Source organism: Zeus faber, assembly GCF_960531495.2.
Source record: "Zeus faber genome assembly, chromosome: 1".
Taxonomy (NCBI): domain Eukaryota; kingdom Metazoa; phylum Chordata; class Actinopteri; order Zeiformes; family Zeidae; genus Zeus; species Zeus faber.
The window spans coordinates 46,706,848-46,730,377 of record NC_137193.1 but is presented as its reverse complement, the minus strand read 5'-3'; the positions used below and the strand labels follow the sequence as shown (position 1 = coordinate 46,730,377).

The 23,530-nt window shown below is 41.5% G+C and overlaps 2 protein-coding genes across 3 annotated transcripts in view; one reads left to right on the top strand and one right to left on the bottom strand.

The window, feature by feature from the left end:
- The window catches only part of atf6 (activating transcription factor 6), a 37,235-nt gene extending 23,902 nt beyond the window's left edge, over positions 1–13,333 (bottom strand). Inside the window, exons 1-7 of the mRNA XM_080008569.1 lie at positions 13,209–13,333; positions 12,376–12,455; positions 10,248–10,326; positions 9,258–9,355; positions 8,501–8,624; positions 8,030–8,233; positions 6,117–6,286 (exon numbers count right to left, since the gene is read on the bottom strand). Of these exons, the coding sequence (XP_079864695.1) occupies positions 6,117–6,286; positions 8,030–8,233; positions 8,501–8,624; positions 9,258–9,355; positions 10,248–10,326; positions 12,376–12,455; positions 13,209–13,308 (855 nt within the window). The 5' untranslated portion in view covers positions 13,309–13,333. The remainder of the gene's footprint in view (positions 1–6,116; positions 6,287–8,029; positions 8,234–8,500; positions 8,625–9,257; positions 9,356–10,247; positions 10,327–12,375; positions 12,456–13,208) is intronic.
- The window catches only part of rxrgb (retinoid X receptor, gamma b), a 33,416-nt gene continuing 23,098 nt past the window's right edge, over positions 13,213–23,530 (top strand). The window contains exon 1 of one of the 2 annotated variants that reach the window (XM_080008593.1): positions 13,213–13,333. Coding sequence is in view for 1 of the 2 variants with exons in the window: in XM_080008592.1 (XP_079864718.1) it covers positions 18,896–19,142 (247 nt within the window). In the remaining variant the exon portion in view is untranslated. Of the gene's footprint in view, positions 13,334–18,761; positions 19,143–23,530 lie in introns of those variants that run through there. The other variant, XM_080008592.1, reaches the window with a different exon arrangement.

Sequence of the window (23,530 nt, the reverse complement as noted above, 5' to 3'; positions counted from 1 at the left end):
CTCATACTGTTAAGTGTGCACGCTCATAATTCACAGGAAAATATTTACACCTACATCCTCTGTGGGAGTAGAGGGGTCATGCTCACCGAGGCAAATCGAGTGTTCTGAGAATAGGGTGCGAGGGCCCTGCTCTTTCCGTGCCGGAGGATGCATTTACGGGGCGTGTCACTCCATGAGGAATGAGTTTAAATCACATACATAAACATTGGACAAGAATATATTCTATAGGCTTGCGTGCAGTTGTAGTTGTTCCTACTTACTGTGGTCTGTGCTTTGCGGGATTGAACTAATCTATAAATAAACAAGAGGATTTGCATCCTCATTGACTTCAGGCAAAATGGACTTGTTTATTGAAAACAAAAAAAAAAAAAAAAAACCCCACATAATCCAAACTGTCCAGGGTTTCCCACAAGGAACTGTTAAAAATAAATATACATATTTTAAGAGCACAGATCTTATTAGAGATAAATTTAAGGATTTTTTTTAAGTTCCGAAAACAAAAAAAAAAAAAAAAAAGGGGAGTTTCTGTATGCAAATGTTAATAAAAAATGACCAAATGGACATAATGAGCCAAACACCTTCGTTGTCCATCTGGTTCTCGGCTGTTCCTCGACCACCCTTCCCCAAACATCTCCTCAGGCAGTCTGTGCGCAGTAAGCCTGGCCCTAATGGCCCTGCTGGTGATTAAGTTATTTGGATCCCTGTATTTGTGTTCTGTCTCCTGAGAAACAACCCTCTGTCTCAGGCCCTGATCTGGGAGCCATGCCACTGGGCCGAGCCTGGGAACGTTGTAAGAGAGCGGCTACCAGGAGACCGAGCCGGGCTGTGGGGAACTCCACATTACCACGACAATAGGGCTGAGAAGAAGAATGTGGGAGAGGGGGCCAAGATGGTAGAGTAGCAACGAGGGCTGGGCAATATGAAAGAATTTAGTTTAACGATAGTCCAGGGAAATCTTACAGCATATCCACATAGGTCACAATATCTACGTATACATTTGAAAGCCCAGTTTTATGAACATAGCTGACATTTAATCATATTACACTGTGTGGAAATGTATGACATCAGACCAATAAACTCGCTGAAATCCTTCAGTCCTCATATTTTATGATCACAACTTTTCCTCATTAACATCAACATAATTGTCAATGTATAATTTCAGGACGATACAATGCGACTGAAACATGACAAACAATAATATCGCCTTCACAGTCCTTGATGCAATGTTCTACTTTTTTATTTTTGAGTCATTAAGAAAAGACAGCATTGATGTTGACTTTACACCACTAACAAGAGCCTCTGTAGTGGTGGTCAAACTGAAAAGTTTTTCTGAAGAAAAATGGAAGGAAAAATACTGCTTTAATTTTACACTGTGTGACCTGCATCTGTCCTTAGATTAAAAAAGAAAAAAGTTGAAAAAAAAAATGGAAGAAGATGGGAGAGAATGAAGATGTTAATTTGTTGCAGGGTGGAGCTGAAAAAAACGAATAAAATGCCTGCATAACAAACATTAAATGTGCAGAAACAAGTGGTGGAGAGCATGCCCATACTGGCAATTGAACAGCCCAATAACCATCCACCTGACCGCCGCCCTGCAGTTTAGAGACACTCCTTTTCCATTCAGGAGGGCAAGGGTCAATTCTGCAGGAAGTGTGTGACGACCACTAAACCCATTCTAATAGATGGTTCTTACTTTAACAAGGAAGGATGAAAACAGCTCCAGTTAACAAGAGGACATAAAGACTGTTAACAGTGGCACGTGTGTTCCACAGGTGGATTGATTTGAAGGTAAACATTTTTTCCAAAAGTATGAGGGTGAGGTGAGGGACAGGAACACAATCAGTCTCACCAGCAGATATCGAAAGACCATGAGACCAAAATCTGTAACATATAGCCTGTTTTCTAGTCTGTATGCACATCAGCCATTTTCCAAAAAACCCTAAAATAACCTTAAAAATATGAATGAAAATCATCAGGGGAATTGTCAGAGGTGTGAGATGTGTGTGCCGACTAGTAAATGGGCTAAAACTAAATTTGACACCAGTATGGTCCTTGAAGAATATAAAAGTAATACTCTAAGCTATGGGTAAGTTTTTAGCTTTGGGGGTTTTTCACCTTTCTTGTCCCGTTCAACTGTACTCTGTACAATACCACGCATAAGGTTTTTGCATTAGAACTTGCCTATACAATTTAGCATTACAGAGTGTGTCATTTTCAATATCAATCAAACTATCCAAACTATTCAAAACTCATAGAGTGGAAAAAACAACAAAGTAGTGCAATGAATTTATATGAGAGGGAAAAAAATAACAGAGAAATTCAACCATTATACAGAACATTTTCCTATTCAAATCACCTTGATAGCTTAACACGTGTGCACTGTGCCAGGATGGCACCACTTTCTCCGGGCTTCCTTCCTAGTTGTGTTGGAGGGATGTTTTGATGCCAACACAACCAGCCTGGTCTGATTTACAGCCCAGAACACATTGGCTAAATCCCTGAATGTGTAGGAGCCCGTTATATTACAGTGACCCAATCCATGATGGCTGTTTACCGCTGTCACAAATACCCCATCCTGCAGGACACCTGTCTGAAATATGTAATCATTAGCAGCCGTTTCACAGCCAGGCTTATAGAGCCTAACTTTAGACCAAGACACTGCATACACATGGACACACAGGAAGTGGTACACACAGAAAGGGTGACGGACATACAAAATGTATTTACAGCTGGCACATGCATGTCGTTGTTATTTTGCACTCTTTCCCAAACCCCCAGACTGTACTGTTAACTACTGTGCTGTTGCCAAATCAACAAGCTTATAACCTGAACACAGCTGCAGTGAACACTAACAAATAAATACATGTACAAACAAAAATCATATGGCTCATGTAATTTTGGCGCACCATTGCAGATTCATTCAAATATGGCAAATTCCTTATGGTACGGCTCCCACAGAGCTGTGGGAGTGGATGTGGTTGGTACTGTCTGTCAGAGATAATTGTTATAATCATAAGATAGCATCCTCTCAATACTGAATGAGAAATGGGGGAATCAGATTTCCCTTTACATAACTGAAATTTTAACACTCTAGTTGATTTACAACAATGCTGCTTTGGCTGCCCTTTTTAAACTTCCATCAACTAGTTTCTCAAGAGAACCTGGAAAATGCTTTCACAGAGGTGTGACTTCCAAAACCTCTACATAATTTAATGTTTTTCTCTCACAACTAATGTGCTTAACTCCTCCCTTTAATTACTTACTGTAAACTTTATTTACCTGCTCAGCCTGGTCACAAATGACCACTTGTTTGTCTCGGCCTCTGGGGCTTAGAATTCTATGCGAGTGATCTTGAGGTCTGGCACAACAAACGCTTCTCCAGATTTGATTATGCCCCTGATAATTGGACAAGTCCTTCTCAGCCATTTTAGGAGCCAAGTGTTTTTACAGCCAGAGGTCAAATGTCAGTATTCATTATAATAAAAACAACAACAACAACCACTTATTCCTTTTTGGGTGTTCGTTATGAAAAATTGCCTCATAAAATGTGAGCCAACTGCTAAAAGAGAATGTTGAAACTGGGAGTCGGGACTTTTCATAAGTCACATGTGGCCATCCCCTGAACAACGTTATAATCACATTCATCTTCCTGGTGGAGTAACATTTTGGGCCAAAAATAACCACCTATCATGTAAATTACAATTATATTCTATACCACAAATGTAACAAGAATGGTTCAGTGTAATGCACAAAGACATCAAATCATCCACCGATTCACTTCCCCTCACTTCAATGTCACGTCAAAGTCACCTAGCGCGTAAAAAAAAAAAATACAAAGTTTGAACAAAGAACAAGGAAATTATTAGACAAATGTAGAGTGGATGTAGAGAGAGTGAGAGTTTGTTGAAAGGTCAGACTGGAGAAAATCACAAGAGCCTGGAAATCGTGATAGTTCCATGGCTGCACACCAGATCCCATTGGGATTCAAAGGGTAAGAACGCACACAGGTCGAAAAGAACTTAACAACTGTGAATAGGAACTAAGATGAGCTAACTAGCCCTGAGCCTTTAACAGGGCGTAATGAACTCTCCCACCAAATATAAGACAGAGGTTTCCACTGAGAAACCACATTGCTTAATGTTTAAAAGAGCGAGTGCTGCAATTACAAGGTTTCCTTGTAATGGTCTGTCAGGCAGGCACGGCCGTGGTTAATTAGTCCCCTAAAGATCTCCTAAAAGCTTTGTCGTGTGACTGTGACTGTCCTGAGCTGTCATCATCAAGGCCATGCAGGAAGGAGTGTGTGAAGAAGAAATGCCGCACATCAGATCACTTCGGTGCGTATGAGCACAGTATGCACCGGCATCATCTGTCCACTGCAGCTGTCCTGACATCATCCTTTAGCAAAGTACTGGAAGAGACCTTTGTTCTATCACAAAGTGCATGTCCTTGAATGACACAGTCCTAAAATTATTTACCATTACATAATGCCTGTGCTGTTCCAATAAGCTTCCTATGGGAGGTTTATTGGAAAACATTGGAGCATGGCATCCATGGATTCTTTTGGAGCATAATCATATATAATTATAACTAATTCATCACGTCAGACTAGATCATTTAAGGATATATTTAAAAAAATATTTTCCTCACTTCTGATGTTGTAATTCAACATGCAATGCTCTTTTGTAAAGTTAATTGTTTGTACTGCCTTTCTTGACAAGTGAAGTGGTGGAATAAATCATATTTTTATTAAGGATTGTGGAAAAAAATTAATAACATACATGAATAATACTATGTGACTGTTTCTCCCTTGGCATTTTTTTTGCACGATCATTAAATTTAATGGATTGTGAAATATAAAATACTAAATATAGGGTGGGATGACACAATGTATGTTGTAGTAAGTATCCCTGGCAACCTGTGAGCAGCGCAAACACAACATTGTTTCGAATCATCCAAAGTATATGCACTGCAGTACGTAAACTGTAGGTTAAAGGGACACACCAGCATTTTGGATGTTACAGTGATAAAGTCTTAAAATGTTATCTATTTGTGAGTATAAAAGATAACTCCTCTATAGTAACAGAAAATACAACACCTTCAAGAAGTTAATCATTTAGTGTTTTTTTCTCTTTTAAATTGATGTAACAGCACGGTTTGCCACAACACATAAAAACAAAAATGTGAAACATTCTGATTTAGTTACACCCCTGACCATGTTTATCTTTTCTTTTAAGTGTGGAGTAATAACAATTTGCACCAGAGAATTTATCTCAAGAGAGGTGAAAACCATAATCAATTGACAGCATTACTGCTAAGAAAAATGAGAAGGATAAACTGAATTCTACCTCCCTTTAAAGCAAGCAACTAAAAAAAACAAGACAAAACAAGAAAACACACACACTGTAGAGGAAGAGAGACATTGTGTAAGAGTTGATCTCAACTCATGATTTGAATTAGCCTGAAACTGATTTAGTTTGACCTTGGGAACAGCCTCTTTCCTTAGTCTCCACGCTTCTTAACATAGCGCTGAAGGGCAAAACATAAACAAATCTTATGTGAGCTGTGGCATTCATTGGACTACCATGCTTCGCTCAAACAAACATTATTAATTAAGATGCTGAGCAGAGAACTCCCATAATATCTATAAATAATACTCTGATTCACCTTTACTGACCATTTGGCAACCACAGAAAAATAGGTGTGGGACTCCTCTGTATGTTTGTTAAGTTATGCCAAGGAAAATGAATTAACCTGCCGCATTGATTTACTCTGTAATTAAATTAAAATGGTGAAAGCAAGTATATTGAAATATTGACTATAATTATATAGAACCATTATCACACAATTATGAAAAGATTAAAATTTGGCAATAATTTTGTCAGTATTGGCAACCAACAGGCATGGTTGCCAATTGTTGGGCTCTGCAAACAATTCATATTAGGTTCTAATGGAACCTTAAAAGTAATCAATCAATAACCTGCCCTGCCTGTTTCTACCCGAAAAACATCAGGGTAGAATTCTCCCTGAACGCATGCGTAGTGGTATCTGTCATGTTTGTTGTGTCACTTGGTCACAACGATGCATTCATGGTGCATAGATAGCTTGGCGGGACTTACATCATCGTCTGAGGAGGGGGCTCGGAGGGTGACGGGGACCACTGGCGGAGCGGAAACAGGGGCTGGCCTGTCCTGGCCCAGGGCTGGTATGGTGACCACATGGCCAGGAACAGCCTGGGGCGTTTGGATCTGGAGCACTTGGCCTGGCTGAGACAGCACCACACAACGCCCTGACAAAGACACACAGAACATATAAACACTCAAATTGGTAGAGCGTAGTTTTACTGTGATAATATATTTTCTCCTTATGATTAGCCTTGTCTGCAATAGCATAAGTATGTGCTATTCCTCTGTGTGTTTTCCCCTATATTTGTGTCTTCTTCCACTCATCTTCTAATAACTCTAGCTGGAAAGCCTTATCCAGCTGGCTCTTAAAAAGCCTTCACTGCAGATGGTACACGGCAGCTTCTGGAACCCATTCACATCTAGTGACCTGCATAAACCCCTGGGCTTTAATAGGACTTCAAGGTACAGGTGGAAAAGATGTTTACCGTGCTAATCTGTGGTAAGCCTCGCATTCTTTATCAAAGTGTGTCATTTGGTATGAAACCATTAGACGCATGTGTGTGTGTGTGTCTAACACCAAGAAACTTACAAAACCACAAAAACAAAAACACTGGAATTTATAATTGCCTTGTCCAAAGTTTACAGTGGTGATTCTGGGAGACACCCAGTGCTTAGCCTAACCCTGGTCTAAGTACCTCCAGTTAGTCTGTGCCAGGAACCGTCCCTCATTATCAGCCCAGAGGGCTTACGCCTCTAATACTAAACAACCTGTCAGCACTGACGGGCGAGAAGCGTTGTCCAGGGGTAATAAAGAATGTGCGTGCAGTGCTAAAATGATTTGTTTTGGCTGTGTTGATCACCTACCACAATAACTTTCCTATTTGCCCCATTGAATTTCCCTGTCATTTGCCACTAATGAAGTGTGTCATAATGCAAGAGCGCTCATTGAATTTTATATTTAGCAAGCTAATAAAACAAACATTATATTTTAGATTTTATTACCTGTATTTAAGATCAATTATGTTGTAATTTGGCAATAGACTGAACATAAAACCAAACAAGGATCACAACTTCTGTCAGCTCCACAGTAAAATGTTTTTGAGAATATGGAGACACCGCCCACATCACTGATGTAAGAGGTTTTTGACCTTGCAATCATATTTACATGGAGCATTTTCATGTAACGTCAACCACATGTAATGTCAAGTAGTGGTTCCCAGTGGTTCCTGCAGTCCAGGCCGCCCTTGGGACTTATGTGTTCTGAGATTTTCAAAAATAAGATTAAAAAAAGACAAGATAACACCTCATTGATCCGGGGAAATTCTGCGGGTTTTTTTTGGTGGTGGTGGTGGTGGTGGTGGGGGGGGGGGGGGGGGGGGGGGATCTGTTCTTTTTGCTTAGGTTATGTGTGAGTGTGTGTGTGCAGGGCCTTTTTTTAGATGCAAGAAGGGGGGGCGGAAGACAAAGGTTGGGAGGCCGTGACCTAAACTATTTCATCGCCAAGATGAACTGTCGACCAAACACACAGGCAGGAGCCTGGAGAATAACTTCCACTCACTTAAAGTTTGCAGATTAAATAATAGTCGGTGCTTTAAGGTGAAATTTTAAAACAGACAGAGAGTTTCAAACTGTAAATAACTCACTTTAACATTAAGACAAAACAAAGAACAAAAAAGACATTTAAACATAGGGTTAAGGGGCCACCTACTGGCCAAAAGATATAATACAGACATAAAATTCAAGACAGTACTAACAATACAATCAGCTCTTTACATTAAAGCAATTTGAGACATATGAACACACTTCATCTTGCATATGAACACAAAACAGTTGGGCTATTGCACAGGTCGGATGTAATATGGCGTGTGATAAAAGAAGGTGAATTGATGTGCAGTGCTAGTACTGACCAAGAGGGGGCGCTGGTTGAATGCTGACCGGAGCTGGTTTGACCACAGGTAGCACAGTGGTCTGCAGGGGCTGAATTATAATGGTCTTAGTCTGCAGGGGGGCAGTGGTGTGAGCCAAGGGCACAGCTGTAATCACAGGTTTGGGCTGGATAGACACCTTGGGGCTAAGCTGGATGGGCCTTTTCACTGGCTGGGCTGGTTTGGCTGGGGGTGTGAGGAAGCAGGGGGAGAGAATAAATAGATGGCAGGCTGTATAGAGAGAAACACAACTGACAGGAAGGCATCTGGCGGTGCAGAAATTTATATTTAGATTGAACGCAAAGCAAAACTTGACTGACTGTGACAATGACTCAAAACTAGAAAAGGGAGTCATGCACGCAGTTTATTTGGCACTTTCAAGACTTCTATCTTTTCACTAACCATGTACCATCTATTTTTGATGATGAGATGAATAGCCTCCTCTTATCTCACCTCTCACTGCGTGGCTGCTCCTTTTCGGGGCCCTCTTGGCGGGTGTGGGAACCTCGCAGAAGCCGCTGGAGTCTGAGCAGACTGACGCGGGAGAGGGCTGCGACTGGGGGGACGGAGCCTCGTCCTGGACAAGGAGCAGCAGTGGGTTAATTATAAACAGCCTACTCGGAGTCAGAGAGAGTTCACATATTAGTTTTATGACGCCTGTGTCCTTGGCTGTTTTGATCAACTTTAGAGTAAAGAACCCCGACCTTGGCTAGAGTCAGCCAGCTAGAGGACTAATGTTTGCACCGAGCATCGGGGTCAAAACAAAGATGGAACTTCAGTCTTCATTTTGACATGCTGTAAAAACAACTGTCTGCTAAATTATGCTAATGTTTGTGACATGTCAGCACCTTTTTTAATGAGTGGGTTGGGCATTTCATAAATAGCCAGTGAATAATCAATTTGACAAGGTGTTTAAGGCAGTTTAATAAGCATCTCAGGTGTGTGTTTGTGTGTGTATGTGATTAAGTGTAAATCTATATTCAGAGAGCTGGTGACTTTTACAGAACGTTTGGGCACCATCTGGAAGAAATCCTTTCTTGACTATGTTCCAAGACCGCCACATACTGTACGAAAATACTCACGCTACCAAGCAACATGTGCACAAAACAAATACAAACCCCTTCTAGCAGCACAAATAAAATTTGCAAGAAAAATGTAAGTTAAACAAAGCATGTGTAAATTTAGTTGATGGGTTTGGGAAAGGGCTTACTGAAAAGAAGCATGGAGAGAGAGCTTCCACTGAAGCAGGCGAGGGAACCGAGCTCAGGGTGTGGGCAGGTGAGAGAGAGTCCACGCTCACCTCACCATCTGGATGAGCAAGGACAAACGCCCAAAGAAACGTCACATTTACAAGGGAATATCAAGCTACTGTGTTAAGCGGAGGTAAAACATGGCATGGGAAAACAGTTTTTCACTAATTACGCCTACAGATATAATGTGATGTGGATCAAACTTGGACCGCAGCACCGGCACTGGATTGTACCACGTAGTGAGGGACCCGAAGTGCAAATAAAGTTTACTCTAATGATAGTTAAAATAGTTATTAATTATTAACAAGGATGGGGGGAAGAGAGTGACTGAGGAAGTGTCCCTGTTATGTATGGTGCTTTAATTGTTTAAGGAAACCTTTAATGAGGAAACGGAACACAATAAAATACATGTAAAATAAAACCACATAGTCTTATGAGGACAGTGTGTTGTGTGTTAAGAATGAGGTATCTCCAGGCACACGCACTCATTGTGCGGCCACAAACAATAGCGATAGGCTTTCGACGTTATCGCCAACGTTCTATTACCGTAATACCAGGTTCTAGCCAAAAAACATTTTCCATAATACCTAAAAGTGGATGGACAAAAAACCCCGGTAGCAATGGACCACAGCATGTGTGGAGAGCCCCATATACAAATCTTATTTGAGTCCGTGGGTTGGACGGTTTCTGAGCAGCAGACATTATCACATTACAGTGACATGTGATAAGTGTCGAGAAGAATAAGGGCCGAGGGAAAAACAATCGGGTGCAGCCTGACCCAAATAACAGAGTCATATCAACTTTGGAAGTTATGAAAAAAGGGACTTTATTTTCTGTTAAAGTTACTAGTTATATGTATTATATAATTACTTATATTACTCATATAGTCAGTCATAAAACTTGAATATCCCTTTAAAGTAGATGAAAGCATCGACTATGATTTCGCTTACCTGTGCAGGTACTGGCTTCCTCCACTGCGTTCCATGGAGTCAAGTCGATGTCAAAGTCCAAGTCATCACCCTCCGTGGCCTGACAAAACATGCACAATTCAAACAGTTCCCAACAACTACCAGGCATATGAAGTTGTAATAAAGCTGTATTAAAGGGATGTACAGTGGGGCAAAAAAGTATTTAGTCAGCCACCAATTGTGCAAGTTCTCCCACTTAAAAAGATGAGAGAGGCCTGTTATTTTCATCATAGGTACACTTCGACTATGAGAGACAAAATGAGAAAAAAAATCCAGAAAACCACATTGTCTGATTTTTAAAGAATTTATTTGCAAATTATGGTGGAAAATAAGTATTTGGTCAATAACAAAAGTTAATCTCAATACTTTGTTATATACCCTTTGTTTGCAATGACAGAGGTCAAACATTTTCCGTAAGTCTTCACAAGGTTTTCACACACTGTTGCTGGTATTTTGGCCCATTCCTCCATGCAGATCTCCTCTAGAGCAGTGATGTTTTGGGGCTGTCGCTGGGCAACACGGACTTTCAACTCCCTCCAAAGATTTTCTATGGGGTTGAGATCTGGAGACCGGCTAGGCCACTCCAGGACCTTGAAATGCTTCTTACGAAGCCACTCCTTCGTTGCCCGGGCGGTGTGTTTGGGATCATTGTCATGCTGAAAGACCCAGCCACGTTTCATCTTCAATGCCCTTGCTGATGGAAGGAGGATTTCACTCAAAATCTCACGATACATGGCCCCATTCATTCTGGTCCCTTTGCAGAAAACGTGTTTCTACCCCCATGCTTCACAGTAGGTATGGTGTTCTTTGGATGCAACTCAGCTTTCTTTCTCCTCCAAACATGACAAGTTGAGTTTTTACCAAAAAGTTATATTTTGGTTTCATCTGACAAGCTCTCTAGCAAACTTCAGACGGACCTGGACATGTACTGGCTTAAGCAGGGGGACACGTCTGGCACTGCAGGATTTGAGTCCCTGGCGGCGTAGTGTGTTACTGATGGAAGCCCTGTTACTTTGATCCCAGCTCTCTGCAGGTCATTCACTAGGTCCCCCCGTGTGGTTCTGGGATGTTTGCTCACCGTTCTTGTGATCATTTTGACCCCACGGGGTGAGATCTTGCGTGAAGCCCCAGATCGAGGGAGATTTTCAGTGATCTTGTATGTCTTCCATTCTGTAATAATTGCTCCCACAGTTGATTTCTTCACAACAAGTTGCCTACCTATTGCAGATTCAGTCTTCCCAGCCTGGTGCAGGTCTACAATTTTGTTTCTGGTGTCCTTTGACAGCTCTTTGGTCTTGGCCATAGTGGAGTTTGGAGTGTGACTGTTGAAGTGGACAGGTGTCTTTTATACTGACAATGAGTTCAAACAGGTGCCATTAATACAGGTAAGGAGTGGAGGACAGAGGAGCCTCTTAAAGGAAAAGTTACGGGTCTGTGAAAGCCAGAAATCTTGCTTGTTTGTAGGTGACCAAATACTTATTTTACTGAGGAATTTACCAATTAATTCATTAAAAATCCTACAATGTGATTTCCTGGATTCTTTCCCCTCATTCTGTCTCTCATGGTCGAAGTGTACCTATGATGAAAATTACAGGCCTCTCTCATCTTTTTAAGTGGGGGAACTTGCACAATTGGTGGCTGACTAAATACTTTTTTCCCCCCACTGTATTTTCTGTATGAACAATCGTGTTAAAATGTGTTAACTAAGACACAGTGTTATGCAAAGTACAATATAACACTGAGTGCTTGGAGAAAAGGCAGGTGGAGGTTGGTTTGGGATGAACTGGACAGAAGGGCGAAAGCAAAGCAACCTACAGTACAAGTGCAGCACATTTGTGGGAACTTTTGCAAGAGTATTGGGAAGAACTTTCCCAACAAGATTTGATCTCCGTTGCAGAAAAAATGCCACGAGTGTGTTCAACTGTTATATCTGCAAAGGGTGGCTACTTTGATGAGTCAAAAAGTTCCATTCCAATTGTTTATCTGTTTTATGCTTTAATTTCAGAGTACATTGAGACATTAAACTGTGTACATTTCAATAACAACTGGAAAAATGGAGGTGTCCTAAAACCTGGCGTTATCACTGAGAACCTCCTGTATAACTACTTACATAGGCAGCATGGCCCAGGGCCTCAAGAAGCTCATCTGCATCTCCCAAGTGTTCCAGCTCATCGAACAGGCTCAAACACGCTGTTTGAAGACAAGCATTGAACAGTGTTTAATAATATAATATTTAGTGCAATTAAGTAGATATTAGATAACGGCGCTGTCCGCATCAAAACAACAGTAGGGGTGAGGTTGAATATTATTTTCACATATTGAAAAGGCCTCCTTGTTTTCATTTGTTGTTGTTGTTTTTTTTTACATTGTTAAGGACATTCATGGCACTGAAAATTTGCCGTAAATATGAAGACACGACCAGAGCAGAGATTGTGTCGATGTGTTCACGGTTTTCCAGCATCTTTGTAAAACAATGTTTGTGCTCATAGATTATTTTTTTTTTCAAATGATAAAATAACGTTTTGCTTCAAAAAAAAAAAAGTGGTTATCCATAAAATGTTCTGTGTTGAGTGGGTCACACTTCTTCAACCCCTTCGTCTTCACTTCACCAGTCTATCTTTTTTCTTTTCCAAGTCTGCCTTCGTCCGAGCGATTAACCAAATCAACCAAATAGTGTAACGTGTTGTTCACAATTGATTTGACTGAGTGAGACATGCTTCGGCCAGACGCGTAGAGGTTGCATCACTTTGTTGCGCTACCAACCAGCGCGGTGGGGCTTGTTTAGGTCGATTCGGAAGCAGTGTTTCGACAGCGCTGCATTGTCATAAAGTCGTGTTTTACCGGCAATAAGGAACAGCGCCAAAGCACCGGACGGTTAACGGCTCTCCTGGGAAGCCCGCCCCTGTTGGGGACCCTCACCCCGGTCGTTGGGGAGACACTTACCCCACTCGCCGTCCTGGTCGATGGAGATGGTGCCGGTGTCACTGTTCATCAGAGCGCGATGTGGGTGGTTTTCGAAATCTAAGATCGAATCGGACGACATGACTCCTCGAAGACATCAGTGACGGGTTAGTAATGGATAATCTAAGCGGCGATAGGTTTGGCTGCGGTCTAGTATGTCCTCATGTTAGAAGGCTCTTTAATCCGCGACTGTGACGTTTCTTCTTACCAACCGGAAGTTCACTACATAATGTGGATACGTAGTACACGTTGATTACTGTAAAACGACGGATGCCGTAGGGGGACAAACGTCGAGCTGAACGCGGTATGGCCAACGGTTGCTAGTAGTACCTAGTTACACCACGGGGTGGCACATGGGGACTGTCCCTGTGCTTGAACTCATAATATGAGTTCAAGCACAGGGACAGTTATACATCGAAATATTTATATATATTTATATATACTTGTATATTTATATTCTTATAAATGTTTAAAAAAATATATACAGTATACGAGTATAATATAAATGTATAATATATGCCTCATATATATATATATATAAATCAAAACCAATGGGCTCTGTTATACAAGGGCACTGGATTTGAAAAGTACCTATACTTTTAAGTATTAAAAAGCAAGGAATTTCAGATACTTTAAGGCACAATAGTGGTACTTTCACTTTTATGAGAGTAGTTTTGAGTCAGGGTTTACTTTACTTAAGTAAAAGGTCTGAATATTTCTTCCGTCACTGGAAGTACACAGACGGTATTAGTGGAAGTATCTTCCTCAAAAGACAAACGAGGAACAAGGTTGAAGACATGCAAAAGATGACGCCGTCACTCACTCAGGAGATTTAAGTCAAGTTGGATGTGCATTCAAGGGTTTAATGGATCCTGTTTTTTAAATTTATTAATGGGGTGGACGGCAGGTTACTGGTGCCGACTGGATTGGTTTGCGGGACAAGTAAATCATACCAAAGAAACAGATCACCACATTGCAATACCATTTATTGTGTGTTACTGTTCTGGCGTATCTCTTGAATATATTTTTATTTTCAAAACTGGAAGTTTTTTTCAGTTAAGTGTAAGTGTACGTTTTTGCAACAGCGTGTGGATCGTCTGAGATTTCATAGGGCCTTCCCTCCCCCTTTGACAGCTCAGGCCTATAATATTATACATCTGGATATCTGGAAAGAGGAGATTTGGGCATATCATGATACTTAGTATAATCCTATCTCATTGATCTGTAAATAGGATGCTCAGATAGACACACGCTGACCCTGTAATACAAGAACCCTGCTCTTTCGGGGTTTATATTCTTAGACCGGTTGTGGATCTTAAATGCCACACTGTAGGAGTAAGTGTGGAAAATCCGCAGCAGGTGTACTCTATAGGCTTATCCTTCATGTGCATTTCAGGTCGGCGCAAGATCAGCCTGAAGTGGTCCGGTTCATTCCATTCTGAAAGAACAAGACACAAACACACACACACACACACACACACACACACACACACACACACACACACACACACACACACACACACACACACACACACACACACACACACACATTGCGCTAAAGAAAATGGCTAATTAACAGTCAAAGACAATTTCCCCCCGTCTAAACAAACATTTTTTATTACTGCATTGACCACTGTAGTTACAGGGTCAGTACACAAATGGTGCTCGTAATACTACCATTAGTGTTGAATCACGAAAGTAAACTTATTGCAGGCAGCGAGAGCAGTATTGCAATCGGATTGGGGAGAGTTGCAGCGAGTCGGCCCTCCGTTTTGCCAGATTACCTGTGATGTGAGGTTGTAGAACGTTAACTAATCATGACTACACATTCAGTAACTGCAGAAAGATATAGAGAGCGGAGCCACTGCCTTGTTGTTGATCATTTCATTGTGGCCTGTCAGTAACCAAAAGTGGGCCACATGGAGTGCCAACAATTTGAAGTTGATTATCGTAATGGATAAAGCATCGATTAGTATGGTATGATAACAAATAGATTATTATCTTAGATATTTTGAAGACCTTATCAAACGAGGACATTTAATCCATCAAGTAGAAAGAAAATAAAAAAGAAGCAGAGCATTGTGACACTTCCTATGGTAACGGCAATTGTGACCAAAGTTCCTAATCCATTTTACGCAGATGTTTAGTTAACCCGTGCTAGCCCTGCTTCAGGTTAACCTGTTAATCGGTTTCCCGTGTCTGGACACCAGGGCTTTGCACACAATCAAGAAGATTATTCCCTGAAAATCATACACATCACGTGATTCTATTTGTATACTGTAGAAGAGAGAGAGAGAGAGAGGGAGAGAGAGAGCGAGAGAGAGAGAGAGAGAGAGAGAGAGAGAGAGAGAGAGAGAGAGAGAGAGACATAAATTGAGATAAAACATTTTTTTCCTTAGAGAAGGAATAACAAGAAAAAACATATATCACGATATACGATAAATATCTCGACACTACAACGGAATCTACTTGCTACTTTCGAACTTGGCTCTAGCTTGATGTTTTCAATAACGATCATCCTCTGAAAATGATCATCGTCTCCAGAGAAATAAATTATCGGAAGTAATTTTAAATGAACCTCTCGGCATAAACAGCTGATGTAAAGAGCTGGTAAATGTCTAAATATAGTCTGTGTGGAATACTTAAGTGGATCAAAAGCTCACATCATTTATTTTAAATCAACCACTGTCTTTAATCACATAATACATTTTACACTTTACATATTACATTTACATCTTTTTTTTGCATGCTTGTCTTACCACTTTCTCCCTCATTAGGCCACACAAGCGAGAGATGTATTCCTTGGCAAAAGAAAAAAAAAAAATAAAAAAAGGGTTTCAGAGAAGTTTACAAGCGGTTGCTTATGAGCAAAGAAAGACCTCTCCCAAACGGGCGTTTGGGCCACATTTCATCTTTTGTGCCCTAGATGGATGACCTACGAGATGGATGATGCTCTGCAGTGCTGTGTGGCATTGTCTTATCCCGGCCACCACAAAGGGGGGGGACACTTATCATCTCAGGCTTATGTATAGAGCGGGGGGCGGGGGTTGTCAGAATGCTGAAGAGGGTCCAGGGTGGTGGGGGTGGCGGAGGTCTGCTTGATAATACATGATGGAGGTGGGCTAATGAGAGCAAAGGCAGATGGAGAGAGTGGTCTCCCATGACGACCTGGCCGGCACCACGCCGTCCCTGAAGCCCGGCCAGAGAGGGAACAGGGTACGGTGGAGGTGACAGAAAGTTGGGTGAGGTGGTAGAGGACCTCCAAGGGAAACAGAGAGACAGGAGAGAAAACACGATCTGATACGCATGTCTGTGTGTGTGTGTGTGTGTGTGTGTGTGTGTGTGTGTGTGTGTGTGTGTGTGTGTGTGTGTGTGTGTGTGTGTGTGTGTGTGTGTGTGTGTGTGTGTGTGTGTGTGTGTGTGTGATGAAAAGCATTTCAATGATTATTATTTTTTTTTCTGTTGTCAATACTGTATTGTTTGTGTTGGTGTGTGCATGCACAGAAGTAAAATTTGTGCGTCCAGGCATCCCCTCTATCCATGAACGAAGGTTATTATCCTACAGGTTGGTCAGTGTTTCAAGGGAGACAGCAATTTAAGTCAAGTTTGTGTTGCCCTTTTTGCTGCACTGGCTGGACTATTACTTGTGCTAGCAGGTGGCCCAAGATTGTTGGTTTGGTTTAGGACATTGTTTAGCGGGAATGGTGCTGTGAATACAATGGGATTAGCTAGCGCAAAGGTTTGCTTCATTGACTGTGTGTGTGTGTGTGCGTGAGAGAGAGAGAGAGAGAGAGTGTGTGTGTGTGTGTGTGTGTGTGTGTGTGTGTGTGTGTTTGTGTGCGTTTGGGGTGGGGGTTCAGCGTTGATGGATGGATTGCTTTGCCAGAGGATTCAAACAGCTCTTTAGTTTAGGACAAACACATTAACTCTAAACAATTTGCTGTCCTTTATTCCACACACACACACACACACACACACACACACACACACACACACACACACACACACACACACACACACACACACACAAAAACAACAAGAAATTCAAACTAATTCAAGATAGACAAATTCCTAAAATTCGAGATACATTTTAATAAGAAAGTTGTTTGTGTACAGCAATACAGGGTCTCAAATTTTTAAACCAAGGAGTGTCGAAATGAATGCAAAACACAGGCTTTGTATCAGGTCCCATGTTCTTTAAAAACTGTGAGGAAAAACCCCTCCAAAAATCACCTTAAAAAGCCTTGAACCATTTGCCACCATTAGGGTCACACAAAGAGGCATCTGACAAATGACCATTTTAATGTCCCCTCTTTGACTTTAATGAATTTATCCCTTATATCCTAATGGAGGTGGCGGTGGTGGAGAGGCTGTGGAGGGGGGGGTTAACAAATGAAAAGCTCTGATTAGTGCAGAATGACTCCAGAAAAAAAGGGACCATTCATCTTGGTTAGCATCCTCCTGTGCTCTTTTTATGGGTCGGAGTTACAAGGACAGGGGAGTCGGGGGTGCGAGCCCCATCAGCCCGCTGAGTGGTCAGCGGTCCGCGGTGACGGAGCGTCTGGCCGCTCCGCAGTTCAAGCGCCGTGAATGGATCAGTGTGACTCCTGGATAACCCTCCGAGGTACCGAGCTCACCCTCACATGACCCCGCTCTCCGAAGGGGGGATAGGGGGGTGGGGTGCGGGGGGTCCGGGGGGTCCCGAGACTCGCACTCTGCTGTTGCTGCTGCTCCAAGAGGTAAACATGACATAATCTGAAATGGGGGCCACATGGAGGAGGAGGAACAAAAACACGCGTTACTATGGGCCCAACGTCTGCACATTATGAATTGTATATTAGAATATGGGGTGAGGGAGAGAGTGTGTGTACCTTTTGTCACATTGTAATAATTGATTTATTAACAAAACACAATTATAACCATTGACTGCATTTGATCTAGACCCTGATTCTGCCATCAGCAAGATTAAACCAATTATCATTAATCATTTTTAATGTTTGTAAAATATATGGCAAATAAAATAGGTTCAACGAGCTGTTAATCTTGTCAGGACAAAAACAAAAAATAGAAACATAATAGAAGGGGGAAAAAAAAAATACAAATTCAGACGTCAAATCGTGTGAATGACAATTGTGTATGAATTTCAGTATTAACAATAACATAATAATGATAATAAGCTTTATTTGCACAGCACCTTTTATATACATCATGCAACTAAAAGGTGCTGTACCTTAATATAAGGCAACCATCACCAGTAATACAATAATACATAATACTAAAAATAATAATAATAATAATAATAATAAGACTTATACTACTACTACTACCACCTCTAATAGTACTAATATTACTGCTACTACGAATTATAATAATAATAATAATAATAATAATAATAATAATAATAATAACAATAATAATAATAATAATAATAATAATAATAATAATGACATAAAAAAGGCAAATAGTGTACTCATTAGTCTTTCACGATTCCAATACAATCCTCACAATAATAATGCGGAGACACGCCAGCTAACCCAAGTTGACAACAAACAGCCCCAAAAAACCCCAGTATCACAACAGCTAGAAGCTTCTCCCTCGGTCCAACTCTGCCCGTGGAGGAGGTTGCCACAGCACATGGCTCCGGGGAGACGAGGCGAAGAGCTTTGGCCATGGTCGTGTTGCAGCTTGATACGGACAACTGTTGTCATTGGGAGAATTACCCCCACCCACCACCCACCACCCACCACCCCCCTCAGTGGGCCCCAGCGCGGAGCTGCCTCTCACAGCTCATTTCTGCTGTGGGAGTGGAATGCTGGGATGCTGGCTGCCGTGACGGAGCGGCTCCAAAACTGCAGGGAAAAACGACGCGGAAGACTCAGCACATTATGGACAACAATGACCCGTATTTACACCTCAGTAAGTGCGTTTCCACCTCCAAACTACTGGATCGCGCGGGCGGCGCGCCCCGCGGAGCTGTTGCGCGTCGTTTCTCTCTTCTTTTTCCGATTTCGAGGTGCGTGCGGTCGCTTCATGGCGTCTCCCTCCCTTCCCTTTGCGAGCTCTCGCTCTCTCGCTCTCTCCCCGGGCGTACTTTAAAAACGCCGACCCCGCGGCGTGGGTCGCGGAGCCGTGTTTCTCCGCGGAGTTGACTTTGCTTTTTGGGCTCTTCGCTGTCAGGTGACCCGCTCCGCGCGTCCGGCGGGTCAGAGGTCGGCACTTTAATTGCGCTTATGTAATTTATGGCGCTCCGTCGCGCGCCTCCCTCTCTCTCCCTAAACTGTTCCGAGACAGAAAACACAATTTATTGGTCTGGAATGGCCCACCCTCCCCACCCACCCCCCCCCTAAAAGAAAACACGGAACGCGCTTTGGATTTCGTTTTTAGAGATTTAGGCGTTGAAAAAAAAAAAAAAAAAAAAAAATGGGGCTGGAGCAGCGTTGCGCTTGTTGTGCTGTTCCAGGCTTGACAGCTTGCGGTGCTTTTTCATTGAACGGGAAAAGCTGAACTCCGCTCTGTTTGGTGACTTTGGACTTGAACCAGATTTTGTCTGGGGGGTTCCCCCACCCCCAAGACCCAAGTCTCACCAGAGCTCTCTCTTTTTTTTTTTTTTTTTTTTTTTTTTTTAAATTATGTTATTGAATTTATAACTAAAGTAAAAAATGAGAAGCGCGTGATCATTGAACACGTACAGTGCATACCGTTTAATGCTGTATTTAAGGCGGTGTATTCATAAACCTTCTGTTTGCTCTGAATATCTGTGGACTTATGATGAAGCCCCAGGCTCTTTAAAGCACGAGTCACATTATATGCAACATTTATCATGTGATCATTTTTCTCTCTCCCTACTGATGATACTCTGAACTAAATGCTTTGAGCTTTATAAAAAAAAAAAAAAAAACTGTCGTTTGTGAGCTTGTTTTTTTTTTTTTTAATTTTTACTCACAACCTTCTGTTGTGAGCAAGAATAATAGTGTGGAGGAAAAAGGACGCAAATAAAGAAAATATGCATTCAAAGTCGTAGTTAAACTCTGCATCATGTAAGCACAGAAATCCGGGCACCATTTTCGAGAGAGTGCAAATTAGAGAGACATCTGGATGGGAGAGCATATAGAGTGTAAGCACAGTGTGTGCATAAGCAACAGAGCATTCTCCTTGGGCTGTATTGACTTTCTGTCAACGTCTATGACAACACATACAACATTATTAGTCATTATTATTAACTGACAAAACGGTTGTCACAAGAGTTTTGCAAACAAGGGAAAATAATGTTTATGATTTACAGCGAAATTATTGCGAAAGTTGTTGGTTGGGCCATTGAACTGTTGCTAAATATGAGCCGCAACAGGATTGTGTGTGTGTGTGTGTGTGTGTGTGTCTGTGTCTGTGTGTGTGTGTGTGTCTGTGTCTGTGTTTGTGTGTGTGTGTGTGTGTGTGTTTAGTGACATGTCATGATTTATTATGCAGATGACCACTTGCAACATGCACTCAGTGGCCTCGATGAAAATATCTCAGCTGTAAAGGTCTGGCCTGGCTAAGATGCACATAATGATTTAAAAAACGAGTCTGCTCCCCGTGGAATCCATCGTGTCATGTGGTGTGTGAACTGAGGTGAAGTCAAGAGCGCCGAGGCACAAAAGAAACAAGAAGTGTCTGTCAATCAGGTGTGGATTGCTTCATGATGCACTCACATGGTGACACTCTTTCCATTGCTCACGCTGCCTTTAGTTACGTTTCAAGCAGAATCAGCATTTTATCTCGACAGGATTTCTGCATTTCTTTTCCTGTCTGTGGAAGTGATTGTAGACCTGTTGGCAGTTGCCCCCTCACTGCTGTTTGGAATTAGGGGGGGAGAGTGGAAGAGGAAAAGATCCTACTTAGTTTAGACATCTCGGGAAAACAAAGCCAGAATGGCAGAGGCTCAAATAAAAGATTAAAAAAAACCATATTGAGGTTTCTCCTTGCATTAACGTGTGTGTGTGTGTGTGTGTGTGTGTGTGTGTGTGTGCGGGTGTGTGTGTGTGTGTGTGTGTGACAGAAAGAGAGAGAGATAGATGGAGAGTCAACCGAGTTCCAACCAAGCACAATGAACTCTAACTTCTTGCCAAAGGTCAATGATTCCTCTGCTTTCAGTTTTTTGGGAGCGGTTTCTATCTTCTCTCTCTCTCTCTCTCTCTCTCTCCCTCTCTCTCTCTCTCTCTCTCTCTCTCTCTTGCTCTCGCTCTCTCTCCCAATGTAAAATGTAGCGTAATGTAAAGTAGAATGCAAGCATGCCGCCATGTGACTTGAAGAATGTGGTCAGGACTATTTGACTATGCTTAAACCACTGCAGAATGGAACCTGCTCTCCAACTGTTGCCCCTCACTGACAAAAAGTAAGCCACACAGGTAGAAGGTGTGTCTCTCGATCCATGTTTGCTGAAGGACTAGGGAATTGGAACAGAATTCGAACACAGTGGGGTTTATTCTGAGTTCCCTTAGATGCATTGAACATGTGTTCATATGAGTGTATACTTGAAAGACTACGTGAGAATTGATGTGTGTCTGTTTGTGTGTGTGTGTGTGTGTGTGTGTGTGTGTGTGTGTGTGTGTGTGTGTGTGTGTGTGTGTGTGTGTCTATGCATGCGTGCACTCATTTTGAGAACCGGATGAGGGGGAAAGATGGGGTGCAAGGAGGCCATTCTCTGGGCTAATTGTCAGTAATTAGTCATTAGGGAAGAAGGTCAATGCCTTGATTTCATTCTAACTTAAATCAAGCAAAGAACCTCACAAGGCCCATGGGCCGCGACGTCGTTTGGATATGAGATGCTTACTTGCTAATTGGGTGAAAACACAGATATGTGAAATGTGAACTCTCTCTTCATTTTGCACCGAAACCCCGAAAATACAATTAGACCTGAATTCACACCTTCAGATCCCCTGTCTCCAATGTTAAAATAAATCTTGAGGGGTGGCCTATGAAAATACCTGACAGTTAAACAGGGAAAAGAAGTCCAAGGCAACGCTCATTTAATAGTTATAAAGCCACCGCTCTAATGACTAATGCATATTGCACAGCTTAAAAACACATCAGTGTGCCACTTCTGAGTTTTCACTTTGAGAGTTACGACGGATTTGCTGCTTATGACGATGGTCTGTGAGCCTGCCCTTACATTCCAATCAGCACCCTGCTATTCCACACCTAATTAAAGCCATACAGCGCTCATATTCTCTTTTCTCCCACTAATGCAACACTGAAGAATGTTTGAAGGCTGTGAACCCCATAGGCCTGGTAGTTATTCAAACTCCAGACATATCGTAGCAATCTCATGAAAACGCACGTCGTGGCTCAAGTTCGGTATTCATCTGCAGAAGCAAAACTGCAAACAGGAGGATGGAGATGGAGAATAATAATTTCTTTTTTAACCGAAACCTTATTTTTTGATCGCAACCTTTCTTTGGCGATCGTTATTGCCCATGTATGCCTATCTATCTATTGACCTATTCTCTTAATGGAGGTGGCGGCGGTGGAGAGATTGTAATCAATCGGGTTGACTCAGAATTAATTAAATAAAATTAAAGGTTAAAAAATACCAGAATTGTCCTTTAAGAATATTATGGGGAGTATTTTTTGCCCTATAGAATTCTTAACGTGTGATTGATTTATGTAATTAATTCAATGAATTGCAAGCTTAATGTTTAATAACTTTTAATTAAACATCTTGAATCCATGCGATATAGATAGATGCTATCCAGAAGTGTAACTGGTAACCTCATTAATATATATATATATATATATATATATATATATATATATATATATATATATATTAATAATATATATAATAAAAGGGAGGGATGAAAGAAAGTACCTGTGAAACCCTCCAAGGTGCACTTCTGTTTTTGGTCCCAGTAATAATATGAAAAACGCTCAATTATACACATTGGACTGAGCTGCTAGAAAGTATTTTTTTACAATAAATGTTAAACAAGAAAGTTGGACTTTAATGCTGAAAACAATGATATCCTGGTTCAGTCTATGTGAAATAACCTCTCATTTCTACATAAGGTCACCAGATTAGTGCAGAAAATCCTTCATGTAACATGTTAAGTAATTTACATGAGTTTTATGATTTTTAATATTTCTTCTATCTGATGTCATCATACAGTTATATAAAAAAAGTTCATGGTTCATGTGCTTTGTTAAATGTCCATACTGTGCAGCTGCATCACCGATGTGCTACCAAAGAAACACAAATGGCAACAAGGTTCCGGCCAAGTTCATTATGTCTCATTCAATCTCCCCTCTCATCCATAACGACACACTTT